At 42.7% G+C, this 19,752-nt stretch overlaps 1 protein-coding gene across 1 annotated transcript in view; it reads left to right on the top strand.

Annotated features, from left to right (window-relative positions):
- Nucleotides 1–1,562: 1,562 nt before the first annotated feature.
- Nucleotides 1,563–19,752, top strand: part of NEK8 (NIMA related kinase 8) — a 114,261-nt gene continuing 96,071 nt past the window's right edge. Inside the window, exons 1-3 of the mRNA XM_077480406.1 lie at nt 1,563–1,732; nt 7,624–7,829; nt 18,391–18,623. Of these exons, the coding sequence (XP_077336532.1) occupies nt 1,686–1,732; nt 7,624–7,829; nt 18,391–18,623 (486 nt within the window). The 5' untranslated portion in view covers nt 1,563–1,685. The remainder of the gene's footprint in view (nt 1,733–7,623; nt 7,830–18,390; nt 18,624–19,752) is intronic.

Here is a 19,752-nt window from a genome sequence, read left to right as displayed (position 1 = left end):
AATGCAGGTGCCCGGGTTGCAGTGTAGTCATGGGCAGGAGAGGGTGCATGGTATGGTATGCTGCACGCTCTGTGATCTCCATTTTACCCTGGTGCCCAGATGCTGATGCCCCCGCTGGATGATCTCCCTGTGAGTGAGAGAGGCAGAGCCGCCTACAGTGTGGGGGAGGGGGGTTGTGTGTGTGTGTGTGTGGGGGGGGGGGGGGCATGGTTGAGTTCCGGCACCTATTCTCTGAGAAATAAAGCCCTGGTTATGACAGAGCCATTTGATGGCATGACAGAGTTATGGCATAGTTATGACAGAGCCAGTTGACAGCATAAGCAATGTGGACTCAACTGTTTGATCTAGTTTTAGATCCTGGGTTCTGGACTGAACTGTTCAATCTATGTTTAAATCCTAGGCTCAGCTATTTGATCTATTTTTAAATCCTGGGCTCAACTGTCCATATATTTTTATATATCCTGGGCTCAACTGTTCAATCTATTTTTATATATCCTGTACTCAACTGTTCAATCTATTTCTATATATCCTGGGCTCAGCTGTTCAATCTATTTTTATATATTCTGGGCTCAACTGTTCAATCTATTTTTATATATCTTGGGCTCAACTGTTCAATCTACTTTTATATATTCTGGGCTCAATTGTTCAATCTATTTTTAGATATCCTGGGCTCAACTGTTCAATCTATTTTTAGATATCCTGGGCTCAACTGTTCAATCAATTTTTTGATATCCTGGGCTCAACTGTTCAATCTATTTTTATATATTCTGGGCTCAAATGTTCAATCTATTTAAAAAAAAAAAAGTTAATGAAATCCACAAGAGCTTTTTTACCGCTACTATTCCTTTATATTGGGTTTTAAAATTCACAAATGCGGACGTTTAGAAATCAGATGAAAGGTTTAGCTCTGACTGGGTGACACTTTTTGGAAGATAAAAAGTGCATTTTATATACAACTATATGGATCCGACCAAAAAGTGGGAAATGAGGAAATTGCTCCAAATTAGGGACAGTCCCTCGAAATCAGGGACAGTTGGGAGCTATGTATACAGATGTCTAATACTCACATATGTTTATTATATACAAATGTTTATTACAGGACAACTCTTTATTACTCAGTGTTATTATACACGTTTATTATAGGACAACTCTTATATACAGACCTTTATGCACAATTATACATATATCTGTATTATAGGACGATTCTTTATTATACAGATATGCTTATTATATACAGATCTTTATTAAAGGATAGCTCTTTATGACAGATCTTTATTACAGGACAGCTCTTTATTATATACAGACCTTTATTAAAGGACAGTTATTTATTATATACAGATCTTTATTAAAGGAAAGCTCTTTATTATATACAGATCTTTATTACAGGACAGTTCTTTATTATATAAAGATCTTTAATAAAGGATAGTTCTTTATTATATACAGATTTTTATTAAATGACCGTTCTTTATTATATACAGATCTTTATTCTACAGACACCGAGACCCGAACCCGCACTGTCCGCACAGCAGCGGCCCCAGCAATCACGTGACCCTGGCCCACTCCAATCACATCTCTTCTCCGCATTCCAGAGGTTTTGCAGCTGTTTGTCCCCCCGGAGCCGCCGTATTCTCTGTCGGAACTGTTCCCATGGAGACGGAGGGAAGTTTGTGCCCGGGGTCTGCAAGATGGAGAAATACCAGAGAATCCGGGTGGTCGGCCGAGGGGCATTTGGGTGAGCTTGTTAGGCTGTAGGAAGGCTGTTCTCTGGGGCACAGTGTGTAGGTATTGGAGGGCATTAGTCATGGCTTGTCCAGCCGTTGTGGAACTACTAGTCCCAGCATGCCCGGTGTGTGGTCTCCTTTCCTGTCAGAACTCCCAGCTATCCACACCCACCCCCTTCTTGTCTCTTGTTTTATGTAAGCAGTGAGTGCCCACTGATATTAGAATAAATCACAATCACAGACATCTCAGTTTTATTCATAAAATGTTTTCAATCTTTTAAAAGCTTCGGCTTTGTTTAACCACTTCAGCCTCGGAAGATTTTACCCCCTTCCTGACAGCACTTTTTGCGATTTGGCACTGCGTCACTTTAACTGACAATTGCGCGGTCATGCATCGTTATAACCAAACAAAATTGCTATTCTTTTTTTTCCCACAAATAGAGCTTTTTTTTGGCGGTATTTGATCACCTCTGCGTTTTTTTTTTGTTTTTTTTTTGCGCTATAAACAAAAAAAAGCAACAATTTTGAAAAAAAATCATTGTTTTTTACTTTTTGATATAATAAATATCCCCCAAAATTATATAAAAAAACAAAAACTATTTTTTTCCTCAGTTTAGGCCGATATGTATTCTTCTACATATTTTTGGTAAAAAAAATCGCAATGAGCCTACATTGGTTTGTGCAAAAGTTATAGCGTCTACAAAATTGGGGGTGGATTTATGTCATTTTTATCATTTTTTTTTTCTTATTAGTAATGGCGACGATCTGCAATTTTTATCGTAACTGCGACATTATGGCGGACACATTGGACACTTTTGACACTATTTTGGGACCATTGTCATTTATACAGCGATCAGTGCTATAAAAATGCACTGATTACTGTATAAATGACACTGGCAGGGAAGGAGTTAAATACTGGGGCGCGATCAAGGGGATAAGTGTGTCCTAGGGAATGATTCTAACTGTAGGGTGGGGGGGCTGGGCTTCAACTCACATGACAGCGATCAGTCTCGATGACAGAGAGCAGTGATCTTTGTCGTGTCACTAGGCAGAATGGGGAAATACATTGTTTACATAGGCATTTCCCCGTTCTGAGGCTCCGCGACACAATCGCCGGGACACCGGCGGACACTGAGATCGCAGGACCTGCGGGCACGGTCACGCTGCATGTGGCGGGCGCGCACCATTTAAAGGGGACGTACAGGTATGCCCATTTGCCCACCGCTGCCATTGTGCCGACGTATATGGGTGTGCGGCGGTTGGCAAGTAGTTAAAGTAATGCATTGTAATCACTTCCTGTTATGGGGTGACAATGAGTACAGTACACCTGTATTGTCACCCCTCGGTTGGGTGGCACATTGTGCATGCTCGGCTCCACTGCTGAAACGATTAGGAAGCCATTCTAATGGTGAGTAGCCAGGGCTGGAGGGATTCCTGGCAGAGTTCTGATGTCACCATCTGTTCTACACTGCAGAGTTACACCCAGCCTGCGCTTTATGTGCCAATCAGAAAATACAGGCCACTGGGTGGAGCCTGTGAGGGGGCATTTGACTTTGCCAGGTCATGTGACTGGCCGCTCCTCATTCAGTTCAGTTTGTGTTGGAGCCACACCTGTTTTACACATGCAGCCCTAGAGCTCCATTCACCTTAGCGCTTCTCCAAAGTCACAGGATCACCAGTGCGACTTTGCATTGTCTGGACCAAAGTCGCATTAAAATAATGCAGACACCTTTTCCAAATCACTGCAACTTTAAGTCATGGGCTGCGGCTTGTCATGTTCAAAGTCGCCTAAGTGTGAATGGGCCCTAAATGTGTCTGAAAAGGCCTGAGGAGATCAGCACCACTGAGACAAAATTAAAATTAAAGAGTAAGTTCACCTTTATAGAAAAATTTGTAAGGGGAACTTACACAGGACCTCTTCCCCCGCGACCTTCACAGCATGGGGGAGAAGAGGCTGCAGTCCAGCCTTTTCTCCTGCAAGGGAGCTTGCAGGAGAGGAAGACCATGTAAGCAAAAGTACTTTTTGTGGCCCCTAGACAGGCATTTCTCCTTTGTAGTGAAGGGGGCCGCCCCACTGCAGGGGGGGATTGTTACTTTCAGTTCAGCTATAAATATAAGAATGTAGCAGACGTTTACGATACACGGTGCATTGCCAAATTTCTAGTGTATCTGTAGGCCAAACCTTTTTTATTTTATTTTACCACTCTCTGGTCACCCGTGTGAAAGAGCGCTTGAAGTGAAAATAAAGTTCCACAGTCACCAAATCAATAGACAAGCGTCAAGTTATTCAGACCGATAAAAATAACATATTCAATATATTGATTTCTGCGCTTATCCTTGTTTGGCAGAATTCTGAATAGGAGCACGGCAGTCAGCTTTGCTTTGTTTTTAGAAACCAGTAGGCGGGCACATGACATCAAAGGCTCTCTCTTAAATGAACGCCCACCACTAATAACAGTCCCTAAGCATGCATGCCAGCTTGCATCCCAGCGTCCCTTTGTATTTGTGCGCCTACCTAATGTATACTCATGCGCCTGTCAATAGACTGAGAATTACGTGCACACACTTCCTCTTTATACTTATGTTGTTTGGATTCTGATGGTAGGAGAGGAAATGAGTGACACCATGTGTTGCATGGTGTTGCTTATAGTAGTTGGCAGTTTTACAGGCTGATTGCGGGAGAACAGGAACATGGACATAATCCAAGCTTGGTGCTATACATTTATAAAGGTACATGGGGTATATGACCTCTGTGACCAAGCCCCAGTGAGCAGGGCGAAACATGTCGGTGGAGCGCGGCTAAAGCAATACTGGCTGATCATCTACATACTAATGCACTGGGTTGGTGAGCGCCGCCCTTTCTTATTTTTGAAATTGGTAGATGAATGTTATTGTAAATTGATGTTCCTATTCGTACCTCAGAGAACATAAGGCATTTCATATTCTTGACTTCTTGGGTTATGCTGTTACCTGCAGGACACTGGCCAAAAAAACAATTCCCCACCCAGGCATAACCCCTCCAAGCTCAGCTAAGCCTCAGTGTTTAGGTAGTGCCCTTAAGTATTGAGTGTGCCTATGAGGTCTCTCTAAAAATGTTGCCCTTTGGCACTGGATCTTGCAGACGGCAATCTCCAGGGTACCAAGTTACTGATTACCTCACTGACAAGGTGCTGTGGAGGTCCAGGGCAGTGATCTCCTTGGTGAGTTTAGACCTTGAAGGCCCCGTGGGGCGTGCCTGCTGTGAGAGGTGAAGATTGTGCCTTTTGGTGTTGTTGCAAGGAACGGCGAGCGCCTCTGTATGTGGAAAATGTGTCAGTCGCCCAGTGTTCCCATTGTGATTTGAGCTGTGAGGGCAGCACTGGAATGACACACCGCTGTAGTGCTTTCAAAAAAGGTGCGGATCGGATGCAATTATATCATCGCGATCATCTGTCCATGTGTGGGCACCCTTTTCAGTTTCCCTTGGCATGGAAACACGTGCAACCAGCAGCTCAGCATAGGCAGTTGCAGCACAGTATTGGCACAGCTCCAGCACAATTCCTAAAATAATCCAGCACAGCTCCTTCACAACCATAGTTGTTAATGCTCCCCTCAGGTTCAGATTATCTTTGAATCCCTGCCCCATCTGGTAATCGCGCTGTTTCAGGGCACAGTCTGAGGGTTCCTTTTTGTCAAGGAAGGAATTTTCAGTGGCCATTTCTGGTTTGCATGACCAGTTCTTAGGAGTGTTCAGTGATTTGGTATGCCTGGGTCAAGTCTTGGGTGCTCTCCTCCCCCTTACCCCTTTTGCGGGGAGCGGAAGTCGCTGATTAACATTACAGAACTTTGGGAGATTTGTCTGGCCTTTCCCTGATCTACTGTATATCTCCCCTCTACTGTAGCTTCTCCCTTGCCTGTTCCACAGGATAAAGTTGGAGGACTTTCTGATTCTTATTGCATATGCTTGGCCAAGAAAAACATGGTATGCGGACATCATGGCAATCTCTTGGGAAATGAGCCGTGGACTCTTCCAAATTGGTCAAACTTTTTTGTAGCAGGATCTAACCTTCTATCCTGCTTTATGGTCGCTGGCTTAGACCTCATAACTGTTGAAACCCAAGTCTTGAGGTATAGGGGTGTTTTTGACTGTAACTTCTACACTGCTCAAGGCAAGAAAGTCAATCTCCAGGAAAGTATATCATCATACATGGAAGGCTTATTTTACCTGGTGCGAGGATTGTAAGTCTCATCCCTGACACTATATGTAGGTGCATTTTGGTTTTTCTTCAGTCTGGTGTAGAGATGTCTCTAAGTACCATCAAGGGGAAGATCTTGGCATTAGCCATTCTGTTTTAACTGCTTGTGGACCGCCCCACGTACATCTACTGTGGCAGGGTGTCCGATGTGCGCTGGATCATGTATCTGGTATGTGATCAGCGCTTCCAGGTAAGGCATGCCTCGGCTGTGCTCTGTTTTGTTAAGGCACAAGCTGATCAGCAGGTTCTGGCCAATGATTGATTGCTGGGACCTGCTGATCAGCTACATCATTCATGGAAGAGACCTCTGTGTTGGTAAAGAACACAGAGCTCTGTACACTGACAGGCCATCTTGCTGTTTTTTATTCCCTGCAAAGCAGGGAAAAAAACAAGATTGCTTAGTAAAAGCAGCACATATTACACATTGTTAGGCACACAGTTAACCCCTTGATCGTCCCTAGATGTTAACCCCTTCGCAGCCAGTGTCATTAGTACAGTGACCGTGTACAGTATTAGCACTGATCACTTTATTAGCATCACTAGTTATGTTGGTGTCAGTTCGTGTCAGATTGTCCGCCCGATATTCCCGCTATAAGTCTGATCACTGCCATTACTAGTATAAAAAAAATTAAAATAAATAAAAATTACAGTATATACAGTTTACACCATCATTTGTAGACGCTATAACTTTCACACAAACCAATTAATATACACTTATTGGGATTTTTTTTTTACCAAAGTCATGTGGGAGAATACATTTTGGCCTAAATTTTTTGAAGAAATTAGATATTTAAAAATGTTTTTATTGGATATGTTTTATGACAAAGTAAAAAAATATTGGTCTATAGCACAAAAAAATAAAAAAACAGGTGGTGATCAAATACCCCCAAAAGAAAGCTCTATTATAAATTTAATTTGGGTACAGTGTTGCATGACTGTGCAATTACTAGTTTAATTAGCGCAGTGCTGAATAGCAAAAAATGGCCTGGAAATGAAGGGGGTAAAACCTTCCGGAGCTGAAGTGGTTTAAAGGTTCATCCGCTTTTCATATAGGGATTATTATTTTTTTTTTAAAGTTAGATGTTCTCTGTGTGGGATACTGGTTGATACATATATAACCGCTTATGTTTGCCATCTGATTTACCCTTACATGATCTGATAGTCGCTCAATCACTGCTAACCTTAATTAAAAAGCTCAGCTGCCTATATTAAGTAATATTAGGTAATCTGAATGCAATGTGCAAATGGGTCATTGTTGTCTAGGTCATACATTTTATACATCATTATATACAATCAATAAGCTTCTAAATGGTTTAGTTTTGATCAGGGTTTCATAAACGTGGAGAAAATGCCACATTGTTTTGTACAGAATTTTATTTGCCCACTTGAAATGATTATGGTAAACAGGAAACAAGCTTTTTTCTCAATTTGAAAAATGGAAAGCACAAAGCGATCGCCTGAATTCACTCTCTATATTCTCTTACATGGCAATGCTCCATTGCTAGTTCTTCCAGCACCAATTTAGTCTGCATTCATTTATGATAACATACTAGAATTATGGAAGTAGCACATGACCAATGTCATACAGTTGATTTGTTGTAGTTCTTCGGTGATCTTTGGTGGTCAGGGTCTCTTCTAGCAGGTAATTCATATTTGTGTGTTTGCAGGATTGTGCACCTCTGCCTGAGAAAAGCAGACCAGAAGTTGGTGATCATTAAACAAATACCTGTGGAGCAGATGACCAAAGATGAGCGACTTGCAGCCCAGAATGAATGTCAAGTGCTGAAACTATTAAATCATCCAAACATCATTGAATACTATGAGAATTTCTTAGAAGACAAGGCCCTTATGATTGCAATGGAGTATGCTCCTGGTGAGTAAAAAGGGTTTACCACTGCAGATGGTGGTCATCTGTATGATACTGTAAATTTCTGATGACATACCTACATTTATAAAATATACAGTAATCTGTAAAAATTGCAGCCAAAATACCTGTACGTGTTTTTTTACTGCACATTACATTTTTAACTTTGTGACTATTAACTGATGATAGTCGCTAACCATAAAAGTTTTGAATGCTCTATGAAGTCCTTAAGCCGGCCATAGTGTGATTTTCTCTCTTGCAACTATGGGCTGCACAAAAGAAAATGACCCGATTCCCCCATCAACACAAGAAGTGTTGATGGGATAATCCCTTCCGCTATTGTGTTCCCCTGGCGGGGGCTTGGTTAACCGCTGACAATAATCACATGAAATATCCAACATGCTGGTTGTACCCAAGTTGATTAATCGATCAACTTGGGTAGAATCAGCCTGCCCATACTTGGTTTGAATCTCGGTCGGTCCCGGCTGAGATTTGAGACGTTTGTGGCCAGCTTTAGGCTTTGCAGTCTTACCATTTGTCAGGCTGGGTTTCCTATTGCTGACATCAGTGGACTATTCCTGTGTAATGTGTGTTGAAATAGCAACTTTTTTTGAGAGACAGGGTGACAACACAGGTGCACATCTGGGGGGCAGAACAATGTCACAATATAACAGAAAATGCGTGATCGTTACTTAAATGAAAGCTAAAATGGAAAAAATATTGAGAATTACTTTTTGCAGTTGGGTTTGCATACACTTTTAAGTGAACGTAAGTAAAAAAAAAAAAAAAAATTACATTTGGTCCACTGATCCCCTCTGAAGCTGTCATAAATGTCCTCCTAACTACCTTCTAAATACTTACCTCTCTCCTAGAGAATTCTCTATGATTCATTCCTTCCTTTCTATCTGTCAGCCTCAGTGAAGGGTTGGATCAGTATAAGATGAAGATTGTGATTGGCTGCCTGAGCAACCATTCTAAGCTTCTGTTTCACGCAGATCCCACCCTCAGCCACATCTTACAGATGTGCACATCTTTTTTGCAACTGCTTTCTTTAGAAATAGGCTGTTCTAGTTGATAACAGAGGTCCTAGAGCCTGGTCACATCATGCCTGCACATATGACCACCCTCATATTCATGGGCATCCTTAGCCCTTGTACATACGGTCGGTATTTCCGATGGAAAATGTCAGATCGGACCGTGTTGTCGGATAATCCGACCATGTGTGGGCTCCATCGGACTTTTTCTGTTGGAATGTCCGACAAAGTTTGAGAGCTGGATATAACATTTTCCGACAACATGATCTGATCGGACTTTGTCCGATCGTTTGTAGAGAATTCCGATCAGACAAAGTGCTGCGCATGCCCTGATCAAATTACGAGACCAAAGCTATTGGCTACTAGCCTGAACGTAGTCCCTTTGTAACGAGCGAATGTCATCACGTTCTGAACGATCAGATTTTCCGACAACTTTGCCCGACCGTGTGTATGCAACACCAGTTTCGGACAAAATCCGTCGGAAAAAATCAGACGGATTTTGTTGTCGGAATGTCCGACCGTGTGTACAAGGGCTAAGAGTAACGTTGGGCATCAACAAATAGATTTCTTTTATTTAGCCTGTATGCTAGCTAAAAAAAAAAAAAATCAAAGGCCTCTTGCACACGGTACTGATGTTTGGACATCTGCTTTTTTGACTGCAATTTCAGGCGATTGTTTTGTGCGTATCTATGCACATACGGTATTTGCACATATATGTGCATTTGTAAGCACAATACATTCCTAGGGAAAATGAATTAATATTTATGCTTATATCGAGAGAGCAGATCATTCTCCAGTGATGAACAACGGTGTCATGGATGCTGAGAGCAAGGCTTGGATTAATTGTATGACTGGGGACAATAAATCTTCCCTTCTGGAGTGGATTGAAAGGTGTAATATTAATCTTGCACAGGCTAATGGTCAGAGGTAATATGGTGGCCCTCCTGCAGATTGGGTTAGAGAGGCTTCTTCACTCGAGACAGAAATATTTATCAACCATAATCCTCAAGAGATCTTTGAAAATAAATTAATCACAACTTTGTGTCTCTCCCATTGTTGATTGAGTCACCTATTGTTTCTGTTTGTCTGCTAGTATTGTGTCCACTCCACCGTGTTAGCAAACTATGCCGGGATATTATATGTTGATTAACTTACTGTTTAATTAGATTACTTGTTAATTAAAGTGGATGTACCCCGATTCATGACATTTGAGCTGGGCACATATATCTGTAGTGTTTTGGTATCTCTCTCCAAAGCACTATGTCCCGTAGTTGTCTCTTGCTCCGTAGCTCTGTCGTCGGTCTGAAAAATTCTCACATGTTGTCCGAGATGTGTCGGGGGAGGTTGCTATATATAGATTAGCAGTCAGCCTGCCATCTAAAAGCAGAGCTATGCACATTCTTTTCTTTCTTTGCCTATGAGGAGAGGGGGTGTGTGCCTTTCCTCCAATCAGCTGTGTTGGCTGTATACCAATAATCCACTCCCAGTGGTAACCAGGAAGAGATAAACTGTAATATGATGTGCACTTTCTAAAGGATATATACAGATGAAGACAGCAGATATGCATGTAAAACTTATGTAGGGAGATTTGTTTAATCTCTGTGTATCATCTGAGGCTCTTCACTTCACTGGGTATATGTGAGGGTTTACATACACTTTAAAGAGGAAGTAAACCCTGATGGGTTTACTTCCTCTTTTTTTCCCTGCAAAGGTAAAGCATAATGGACTACTATGCATCGCATAGTAGCTCATTATGTGTCACTTACCTGACACAGGAGCCAGCGAAGTCGCCGCTGTCCCCTGTAGTCCGCCGCATCCATCTTGCTGGTGGCGTCTCGCAGCTCCGACGAATCACAGCAGCGAAGCCGCGATGACGTCACTCCCGCGCATGCGCACGGGAGTCGCGTCTCGCAGCTCCGCCGCTGCCATTCGGCGAAGCCGCGATGACGTCACTCGCGCGCATGCGCACGGGAGTCGACAAATTAGGCAAATCCATTCTTGGACTTGCCGCATTTAGTGCGCCTGCGCGCCGCTGTCTATGGCGCATGCGCCGTAGACAGCGGTGCCCATTTTCGGGCAAATATCTCCTAAACCATATAGGTTTAGGAGATATTGCTTGGACCTACAGGTAAGCCTTAATCTAGGCTTACCTGTAGGTCAAAGTGGTTTGAAAGGGTTTACTTCCTCTTTAAGATCATTATTAGCTGTTAATTGGATTGGTGTTGGGGTAAAGTTGCATTGTCATGCTAACATCCTCAAGAGGGGAATTTCCTCCTGTGTGTCTGAGTTTCAATAAACAAGCATTCCTTTGGTTGTATCTCAAAATCTTGTCTGTGTACGACAATTGCGGTAATTAGCTGGTATTAGCTCTTAGTCGGTTTGGAGGGCAGGAGTCACTGTTTGGTGGAAGGAAGTATCAAAGCGGTGTCAAAGTGATTCCATCACAATACTGTTCAGAGTGTTTTGTTATATTTGTTCAATAAGGGCAAAAAAAACCAGATGATCCTGACAGAAACTGTATGAGCTGATATCTTCATGTGCTCTCTTCCTCTGCTACTTTTGGGCGACCTCGGGGCGACTTGCATTGACTTCTATACAGAAGTCATTTGCAAGTCGCCGCTGAGGTCGCGGCAGGTCGCGGTGAGGCAAGTCGGTGTCGCCTCGCATCGCCCCCTGTGTGAACCGGCCCTCAGACTTTTTTCACCGTCCTGCTAGCGCACCGCTCCAGTGTGAAAGCCCTCCGGCTTTCACATACCGGAGTGAAAGGGGGCGGTTTTTTCAGGCTCTACACAGGTGCTATTTTTAGCGATGTAGTGCCTGAAAACCGCCTCAGTGTGAAAGGGACCACTTTGCAGGCGCTACAGCGCTAAAAATAGCGCCGGGAAAGCTCCCTGAAAGAGCTGCTCCTGTGTCTCCAGTGTGAAAGCCCCGAGAGCTTTCACACTGGAGCTGTGCGCTGGCAGGACAGTAAAAAAGTCCTGCTAGCAGCATCTTTGGAGCCGCTCCTTCACCGCTCCTGCCCATTGAAATGCGTTGGTTTTAACCCTTTCTTGGCTGCTAGCGGGGGGGGGGGGAAAGCGCTAGCGGCCGAATATCGCCGCAAAATTGACGGTGAAGCGCCACTAAAAATAGTGCCGTTTTACCGTCAACGCCGCCCCACCCCAGTGTGAAAGGGGTCTTAAGCATTTTTTTAATTTTTTAGTAATTTTTGGTGCATTTGAGTTGTAAACAGATTGCATGGAATCTCCTTGCTGCAACCTCCATAGCTGTGTTTGGCATACGGTTGCAGCACAGTCCAATTGATTTCAGTGGGCTTGTTTGGCAGGCGAAGCTGCCTATCAAACGCAACACTGAGTAAAATATGGCCCCTTTCACACTGAGGTGGTTTTCAGGTGCTAAATTGCTAAAAATAGCGCCTGTGTAGCACCTGAAAAAACCAGCCCCTTTCACTCCAGTGTGAAAGCCGGAGGGCTTTCACACTGGAGCGATGCGCTAGCCGGAAGGTGAAAAAAGTCCTGCTAGCCGCAGCTTTGGAGTGGTGAAGGAGCGGTGTATTCACCGATCCTACCCATTGAAATCAATGGGGCAGCGCGGCTATACCGCCGGCAAAGCGCCGCTGCAGCGGCGCTTTGCAGGCGGTTTTAACCCTTTTTTGGCTGCTAGTGGGGGTTAAAACTGCCCCACTAGCGGCAGCATACTGCCGCTAAAACGATGGTAAAGCTCCGCTAAAAATAGCGGCGCTTTACCCCCGATGCCCGCACCACCCCAGTGTGAAAGGGGCCTATGTGCAATACATATGCTGCTGCTCCAGGTGGGTCTACCACTGCAATCTTCTTTAACTCTTGTTTCCTCAGGTGCCAGCTCTGCTCATCAAGCCATGCTTAGTGAAAACACTTCAGAAAAAAATCATCCATTTTATTACAAATATAAAAATGCCAAAAACAGCAAACCGGACACTGCGGAAGCAAGGGATGAAGTTGACGCATTTCACGCTAACGAGTGTTACTCGTGACTTGTGAGTGTCAGGAGTAAGCGCTAGTTAGCACGAAATGTGTTGACTTTATCCCCTGCTCCTACAGTGTCTGGTTTGTAGTTTTGGGCATTTTTACATTTGTAATTGCCTTCTTTTTTTTTGGAAATGCAGCCATTTGGATCCCATGTGTTTTTGCTATGCATGGTGAATTAATCAGAGAATCAAATCATCACAATTTCAGCAACCCAAACAGACCTGACTGGCTAAAATGTCATATTGTAGGTAGGCAGTCGGGGTGGTAAAAATGCAGATCACCCTCCTGTTTTTGCTGCCTCCCCCAGTCGTCCATGTGAACTTAGCCATAGAAACAGTGTCAGCAGCTTTTGTTCACTTCCAATGGGTTTTGCATAAAAATCCATGAGAATACAAAACACACTTGTAGCAGGTCAGAAGCAGGTCAACTGCAGGTCATATGCTCGTGTCATTGAATTCCGAATGATCACAGAAATGTCTCAAACTGATATAAAATGATTGGCAAGCCCAGAGCCTATTGTACAATTCAGCCTTTAAATGTAATTGTCTAAAAATAACATCGAAATCCTCTGAAAAATGAATGTTATCCTAGTTAATAATCTGTAAAAAAATTGGGTCATCTTCTGCTCTGTGTATAATTCGAATTCCTTCATTTATGTATCACCCTCATTGGTTACACCCAGCAGAAAGTATCTGACTTGTTTTCTTTTTCTTTTTATGCTGCATTGTTACTTTTATTGTAATCTGATAACAGGACCGAAACCAGCTGCTTATGTAAATTCAGGTCAGAAAACAGAGTGACTCAGATTGTTGACATAAGGACAGTCATTGTTTTGTCATACAGATTCTTCACTGATTCAGGAATGTGGCTTCATCTTGTCTATTAGTGACAGATTGGGCCTTGCCACTCTCATGTTCTTGTTTCAGTCAAAACAGTTCCACCTTTTATGATTTAGTTCATAAGCACTGATATTATTAAAGCACACCTTTCCCCCCTTTCACTAAAAATCACATCAGCATTCAGCTTTGCTTGCTGATATGAAATCATTTTATATTTTTTGCTTTTTCTTACAATTACAGTTTTTCCACTTCCTGGTTGAATGAGACACTGGTGATGGAGGAAGAGTCTTACAGATTCATCCTGGGAAGACTACATCACCAGTGCCTTCCCCCTCATAATCACATGGTCCAGGAGGCAGGTCCAGAGTTATAGGAAGTAGTGGGAGATGAATTCTTCTTAGTGAAATTGGCCACCGTGAGAAGAATGGAGAGGAAAAGGAAAAAAAAAAGATATGCGAAGAATAAAATGCCTGTAGTTATCTATTTATTTGTAGATTGCCATTACTAAAGCAGAGTTTAGACATGTGAAGCATGTTTAATATAAATTTTTCTAGTATAATATAGTGTCCCGCGAGAGCTGCTATGCAAATGGAATTGTCTCATATAATTAGTGTTAGTGTTAACCAGGTCATGTGACTTCCCCCTGAGAAAGTCACATGACCCTGTGACGAAACTGTCAGGGGCTGGGCTTACTGGATGAAGTCATCACATTTGGAAATACAGTAAGTGTGGGTACTTTTGCTGTGTGGTCTGTGTTTAAAGCATAAAGGAGTTTTTTAAGGACACAGGCAATTGTATTGTGGTGCATGTAAGCACCTGAACAATGCAAGTGTAGTTTTATTTGAGAGTGTGTGAATAAAATAAATATTAACCAGTTCCCACCTGGGCCATTGTACAATGAAGGCTTGGCGGGACAGCTCTTGTTCTGAGAGGACATCAAATGATATCCTCCCATTTTTGTCACACAGTGATAGGTGGTGGGCTGTGACCCTCAGACACAGCACATCACCGATCAGGGTAAAGAGCAAATTGAAGTTGGCTCTTTAACATGTGATTATCGGTGTCCAATCACAGCTGATCACATGTAAACAAATGACAGTTATTTGCATTTCCTTTCCTCAGTGCTGTCACTGTCTGAGGGTAAGAAAAACAATAACCGGCTTTCCTGTGACAGGGCACACTTATACTGATAATCAGGGCACTGATCATCAATGCCCTAATGATCAGTGCAGCCTCATCAGTGTCTCTCCATCAATGCTCATCAGTGCAGCTTATCAGCGGCCATCAGTGCCGCCTCATCAATGGCCATCAGTGCAGCCTCATCAGTGGCCACCCGTGCCGTCACATCAGTGGCCATCTTTGTAGCCCTATGGATGCCCATCAGTGCAGCCTCATCAGCGCACATTAGTAAAGAAGAAAAATCACTTATTTGCAAAAGTTTATAATGGAAACAAACAAAAAGGTGTTTTTTTTTTTCAACATTTTCTGTCTTTTTTCATTCATTTAGCAAAAAAAAAAAAACCCAGTGATGATTAAATACCATGAAAAGAAAGCTCTATCTATCTAAAGAAATTTTAAAATGTTCATATGGGTACAGTGTTGCCTGACCTTGCAATAGTCATTCAAAGTACGACAGCGCTGAAAGCTGAAAACTGGCCTGGGCAGAAAGGGGGTAAAAGTGTCCGGTATTGAGGTGGTTAAGGATAAAGCCCTATTTCAGTCCTTTTTTTCTATGTATATGGCTGAATAGTTAGGAGTATGTGGCCTGTCACAACCATATTAGAACAATGAAGTGCCTCCACCCTGTATGTTGCACAAAGAAGAGGAAAGGAATTGGGACTTTACATGAGATATATGGCTGAGTGGAGAAGGAGAGGGAGAGCTGGAGAGGTCACCTTAAAGGAGAAGGATCTGCATTTACGGGAAAGAGCTTTTAACTTAAGGCTAAGTGTGGACTACCAAAGTGACATCGAGGTGTACCAGAAGTCCATTTAAAGGGGACACAAGCCTATTTTGACCTTACATAGGATGTATGGTCAAGTGGTTCAGGTGAGAGCACAACTGGTGATGGTGTGAACACAGTGGTAACAGGAGTTAAAATTTCATGGGTGGAGAGAGACCTTTTTCCCATTGTATAATTGCGTTTGGTGACATTTGAAGGACTTATGTAGAATTTAGCGCTACACTATTTGATATTTTAAATGCATTTTTCTAGTGTTTTGGGGGGGACGTTTGTAAATGCAAATTTGCCTTAACGCATGTACAATATGCTCCATAGGAGCATTTTTTAATGCTGCTTTTTTCTGCCAGCAGTTCTGGCATTTTTTCTGCTGTCTAGAGTGCATTGACTCCAAAAGGTAAATATGCAGATGTTATCAGTGTGTATATCTTGAGGTGACCAACTACTATCGAATATTAGTTGCAAGATCACCAGGTGATACTAAAGGGAAAAAGGCCTAAACAAAAAAACAAACAAAAAACAAAACAAAACAGCCACCTCATCTAAAGGCCATTAAAGCCTGGTACACCCTAATGCCCCATACACACGGTCGGACATTCCGACGACAAAGTCCGTCTGATTTTTTCAGACAGATTTTGGCCCAAACTTGTCTTGCATACACGCGGTCGCACAAAGTTGTCGGAAAATCCGATCGTTCAGAACGAGGTGACGTAAACCACGTACGACGGGACTATAAAGAGGGCAGTAGCCAATAGCTTTCGTCTCGTAATTTATTCTGAGCATGCGTGGCACTTTGTTGTTGGAAAATTTTAGCTCCAGCTCCCAAACTTTGTGTCGGAAATTCCGACAGAAAAAGTCTGATGGAGCCCACACATGATCGGATTTTCCGGCAACAAGATCCGATCGCTCATTTTCTGTCGGAAAGTCCGACCGTGTGTATGGGGCATAACAGATTTTGTTTTCGCGCAACCTGCAAAAAAAAACCTCACAGCTCCAGTCGGAGCCACTATGCTAATCATCCGACATTAGTACAGAAATCTTCCCTGTTGAGCTGTTGTGTTCTGACAGGGGGACGGCCTGACTATGCGACACCGCACTGATTCCCAAAAGTAGTTCCTGCACTACTTTTGGCAACTTTGGAGGGCAATTTCAATAGACATCTTTGCTTGAACTTGCACAGATGTCTTTCAAATCGCCCCCAAATTCGCACTGAAATGCTGGTTTAAAATTGTGCGAGAAATTGCCCTCAGTGTGAACGAGGGCTTAAACCTGGAAGCTGATTGGTTACTATGCTCAGCTGCTCCAGTTTTAGTAAATCTCCTCCAGTATGTCTTAGAAAAAACACCATGGTGCCTGTTTGCGAAGCTCAGTGCTTTAGTAAGTTGAATGGCACCTATCTAGTTTAACACTAAAAGTCCCTTTCCATGATTAACAATTTAAAAATAATTATTTGCTGTTTGTATTGTTCAACATTTCTGACATTCATAATTTTTACGCAATGTGTGAAGTTTATTGCACGTGCATTAAAAATGCACAATGACAAAGCAAAATAAACAATGTTATTAATGTGCGGCTATATTTTCATTTTGGAATTATTTCTATCTGTTGTTTTCTTATATGCATATGTACATGTAAGCAGCCATATATACTCATTACAAGTTCTTTCTGTTAAATTGTTAGTGAACCCATTTATACAAGACTATGCCAGCCCCTCTATTAGAAGCTGGCATAGCACACTATCTATTATATATAAAGTTGTTTTAAAAAACGAGTGTTCTAAATACCAATTTTGAGCTGTCTTCAGGCCGGTCACATTACTCGCAGCCGCTTTACAGCTCCGAAGAATGGATTCTGCAGGAGGTGGCCACTCGTGTCCTTCACAGAATCTCTGTCTCGTAGGTGTAAAGCGGCCACGAGTTACAAGACCGGCCTGAAGACAGCTCAAAATTGGTATTTAGAACCGAATTTTTTTTAAAAAACATTCATAACGTGCTATGTCACCCTCTGATAGAGGGGCTGGCAGTGACATGTTTAAGTTTGTTTTTTTTCAGCGGGGGGGGGGGCGGTCCAGGGCAGTGACAGAGAATGAGATGACAGGCAGGAAGGAGGGGGTAAGGGGAAGAGGGGAGAGCAGAGGGGACAGTGGCATATGATGCAAGGACATACTCTGACCACTGTGATTAGGGCTGAGCAGCCCTGATTTTCGTGGTCAGCGCAGAGAGGGCATGCGTAAATAACCGATTCAGGGTTTTGTTTTTGTTTTTTACAATTTAGAGGGGGGCAGATTACACAGTACAAGCACTGTGCTGTTTAACCTGCTTTAAGGGACAAGGATCTGTATGTGTGTGTGTATATATATATATATATAATATAATTTTTTTTTTTTTTTTACTTTAAGCAGTGGAGTGATTGTACTTTTTTTTTTTGTTGGTCAGTGGGTTGAACGTAAAAAAAAATAAAAAGACCCGACCCCCCCCCCCCCATTTTGTAGGTGTGCTGTGTGAATGGGAACACATAATAAACATATAATTATGCTGACTGCACAAGAGGGTGAACGATCCTAGAGATCTGTGTATTAATTATGATCTGTGTCTTCAGAAATTGATTTTGAGTAAACATTTTAATAACCACTCAGTATACGTGTTCACTGAGAAAAAAAAAAGCTTTTAAAATTTTAGCAGATACATTTTTTTTTTCACAGAATAATAATATGGCATTCTTGGTTTGCAGGTGGCACTTTAGCCGAATACATCCAGAAACGCTGTAATTCCCTTCTAGATGAAGACACTATTCTGCACTTTTTCGTCCAGATCCTCCTTGCTCTCCATCATGTGCACAATAAGCTCATTCTTCATCGGGACCTCAAAACCCAGAACATCCTACTGGACAAACATCAGATGATTGTCAAGATTGGAGACTTTGGCATTTCAAAAATTCTCAGTAGCAAGAGCAAGGCTTATACAGTAAGTAAAGGACACTAATCCAGAGTCAATGATTAGCATACAGATATGTATGAAATAGCTCCATGGTGTAAAAAGTATGAGATGTTATCTGAATAGCTGATCTCTGTGAATGAACACACATGCCTTTTATATAGATGCTTTGTTTAGAAAAGCTGTTCAGAGTGGAAAACTATAAGGCTGACCATAAAAGGAGAAAAATTCTTCCCTGCAACCACGGATTTGCTAGATTTCCCCATCAACACAGACACTGTTGATGCAGGAATCCCTCCTGCCTGGGCCAATATCTTCTCCCAGCGGGGGATAAAAAGCCTTCCACGATCAACAGCCCACTCAGCCTCCCTAATACTTACCTGAGCCCCATCTAGATCCAGAAATGTTGCGCAAGAAACTCGGCTGTCCGTGACTCCCTTCCTCATTGGCTGAGACAGCAGCGGGAGCCGATCAAATTCAGTAAACCAATGAGGAGATAGGGGGGTGGAGCCGGGTCGCGACTCTGTGTCTGAATGGACACAGGGAGCTGTGGCTCAGCTCAGGTGCCCCCATAGCAAGCTGCTTGCTGTGGGGGCACTCAACAGGAGGGAGTGGTCAGGAGCACCGAAGAGGGATTAGAGAAGAGGGGGATCTGGTCTGGCCTGTGCAAAACCAACTGCACAGAGCAGGTAAGTATACCATGTTTGTTATTTTTAATGAAAAAACAAAACAAAAAACAAGACTTTAGTATCACTTTAAGGCTGGTACACACTATGAGGCAAACGATTGTCCAATTTTCCTCGCTGTTTTACAAGTTGGAACTGAGGAAAGAAATAATGTATGAAAATTGTTGTACGACAAAGGTTTTTTTTTTGTTTATTGTTTCTGATCATGAGCAGGCTTTCATTTCTGACTTTTCTCGTTATCTACGAGAATGGTACACATTAGATAAATATCGTTCATCTGTTCACTTCCGAGAAAAAATTGGAGGTTTGCCCCTTTGGAAATTTTTGTTTCCAAAGTCTGAATCGAATGTCAAACGAATGTCAGACTCCCGCGGGAGTCTATACCCGGAAGTGGGTGCAAATACCTGTCTTAGGTATCTGCACCCCTCCCCCCTGAAAGGTGCCAAATGTGACACTGGAGGGGGGAGGGTTTC

This window comes from Lithobates pipiens, unplaced genomic scaffold (genome assembly GCF_037356315.1).
Source record: "Lithobates pipiens isolate NorthernLeopardFrog02 unplaced genomic scaffold, aLitPip1_a1.2 Scaffold_16, whole genome shotgun sequence".
NCBI classification, from domain to species: domain Eukaryota; kingdom Metazoa; phylum Chordata; class Amphibia; order Anura; family Ranidae; genus Lithobates; species Lithobates pipiens.
Note: the sequence above shows the minus strand (reverse complement) of the source record. Positions and strands in the feature narration are given on the sequence as shown.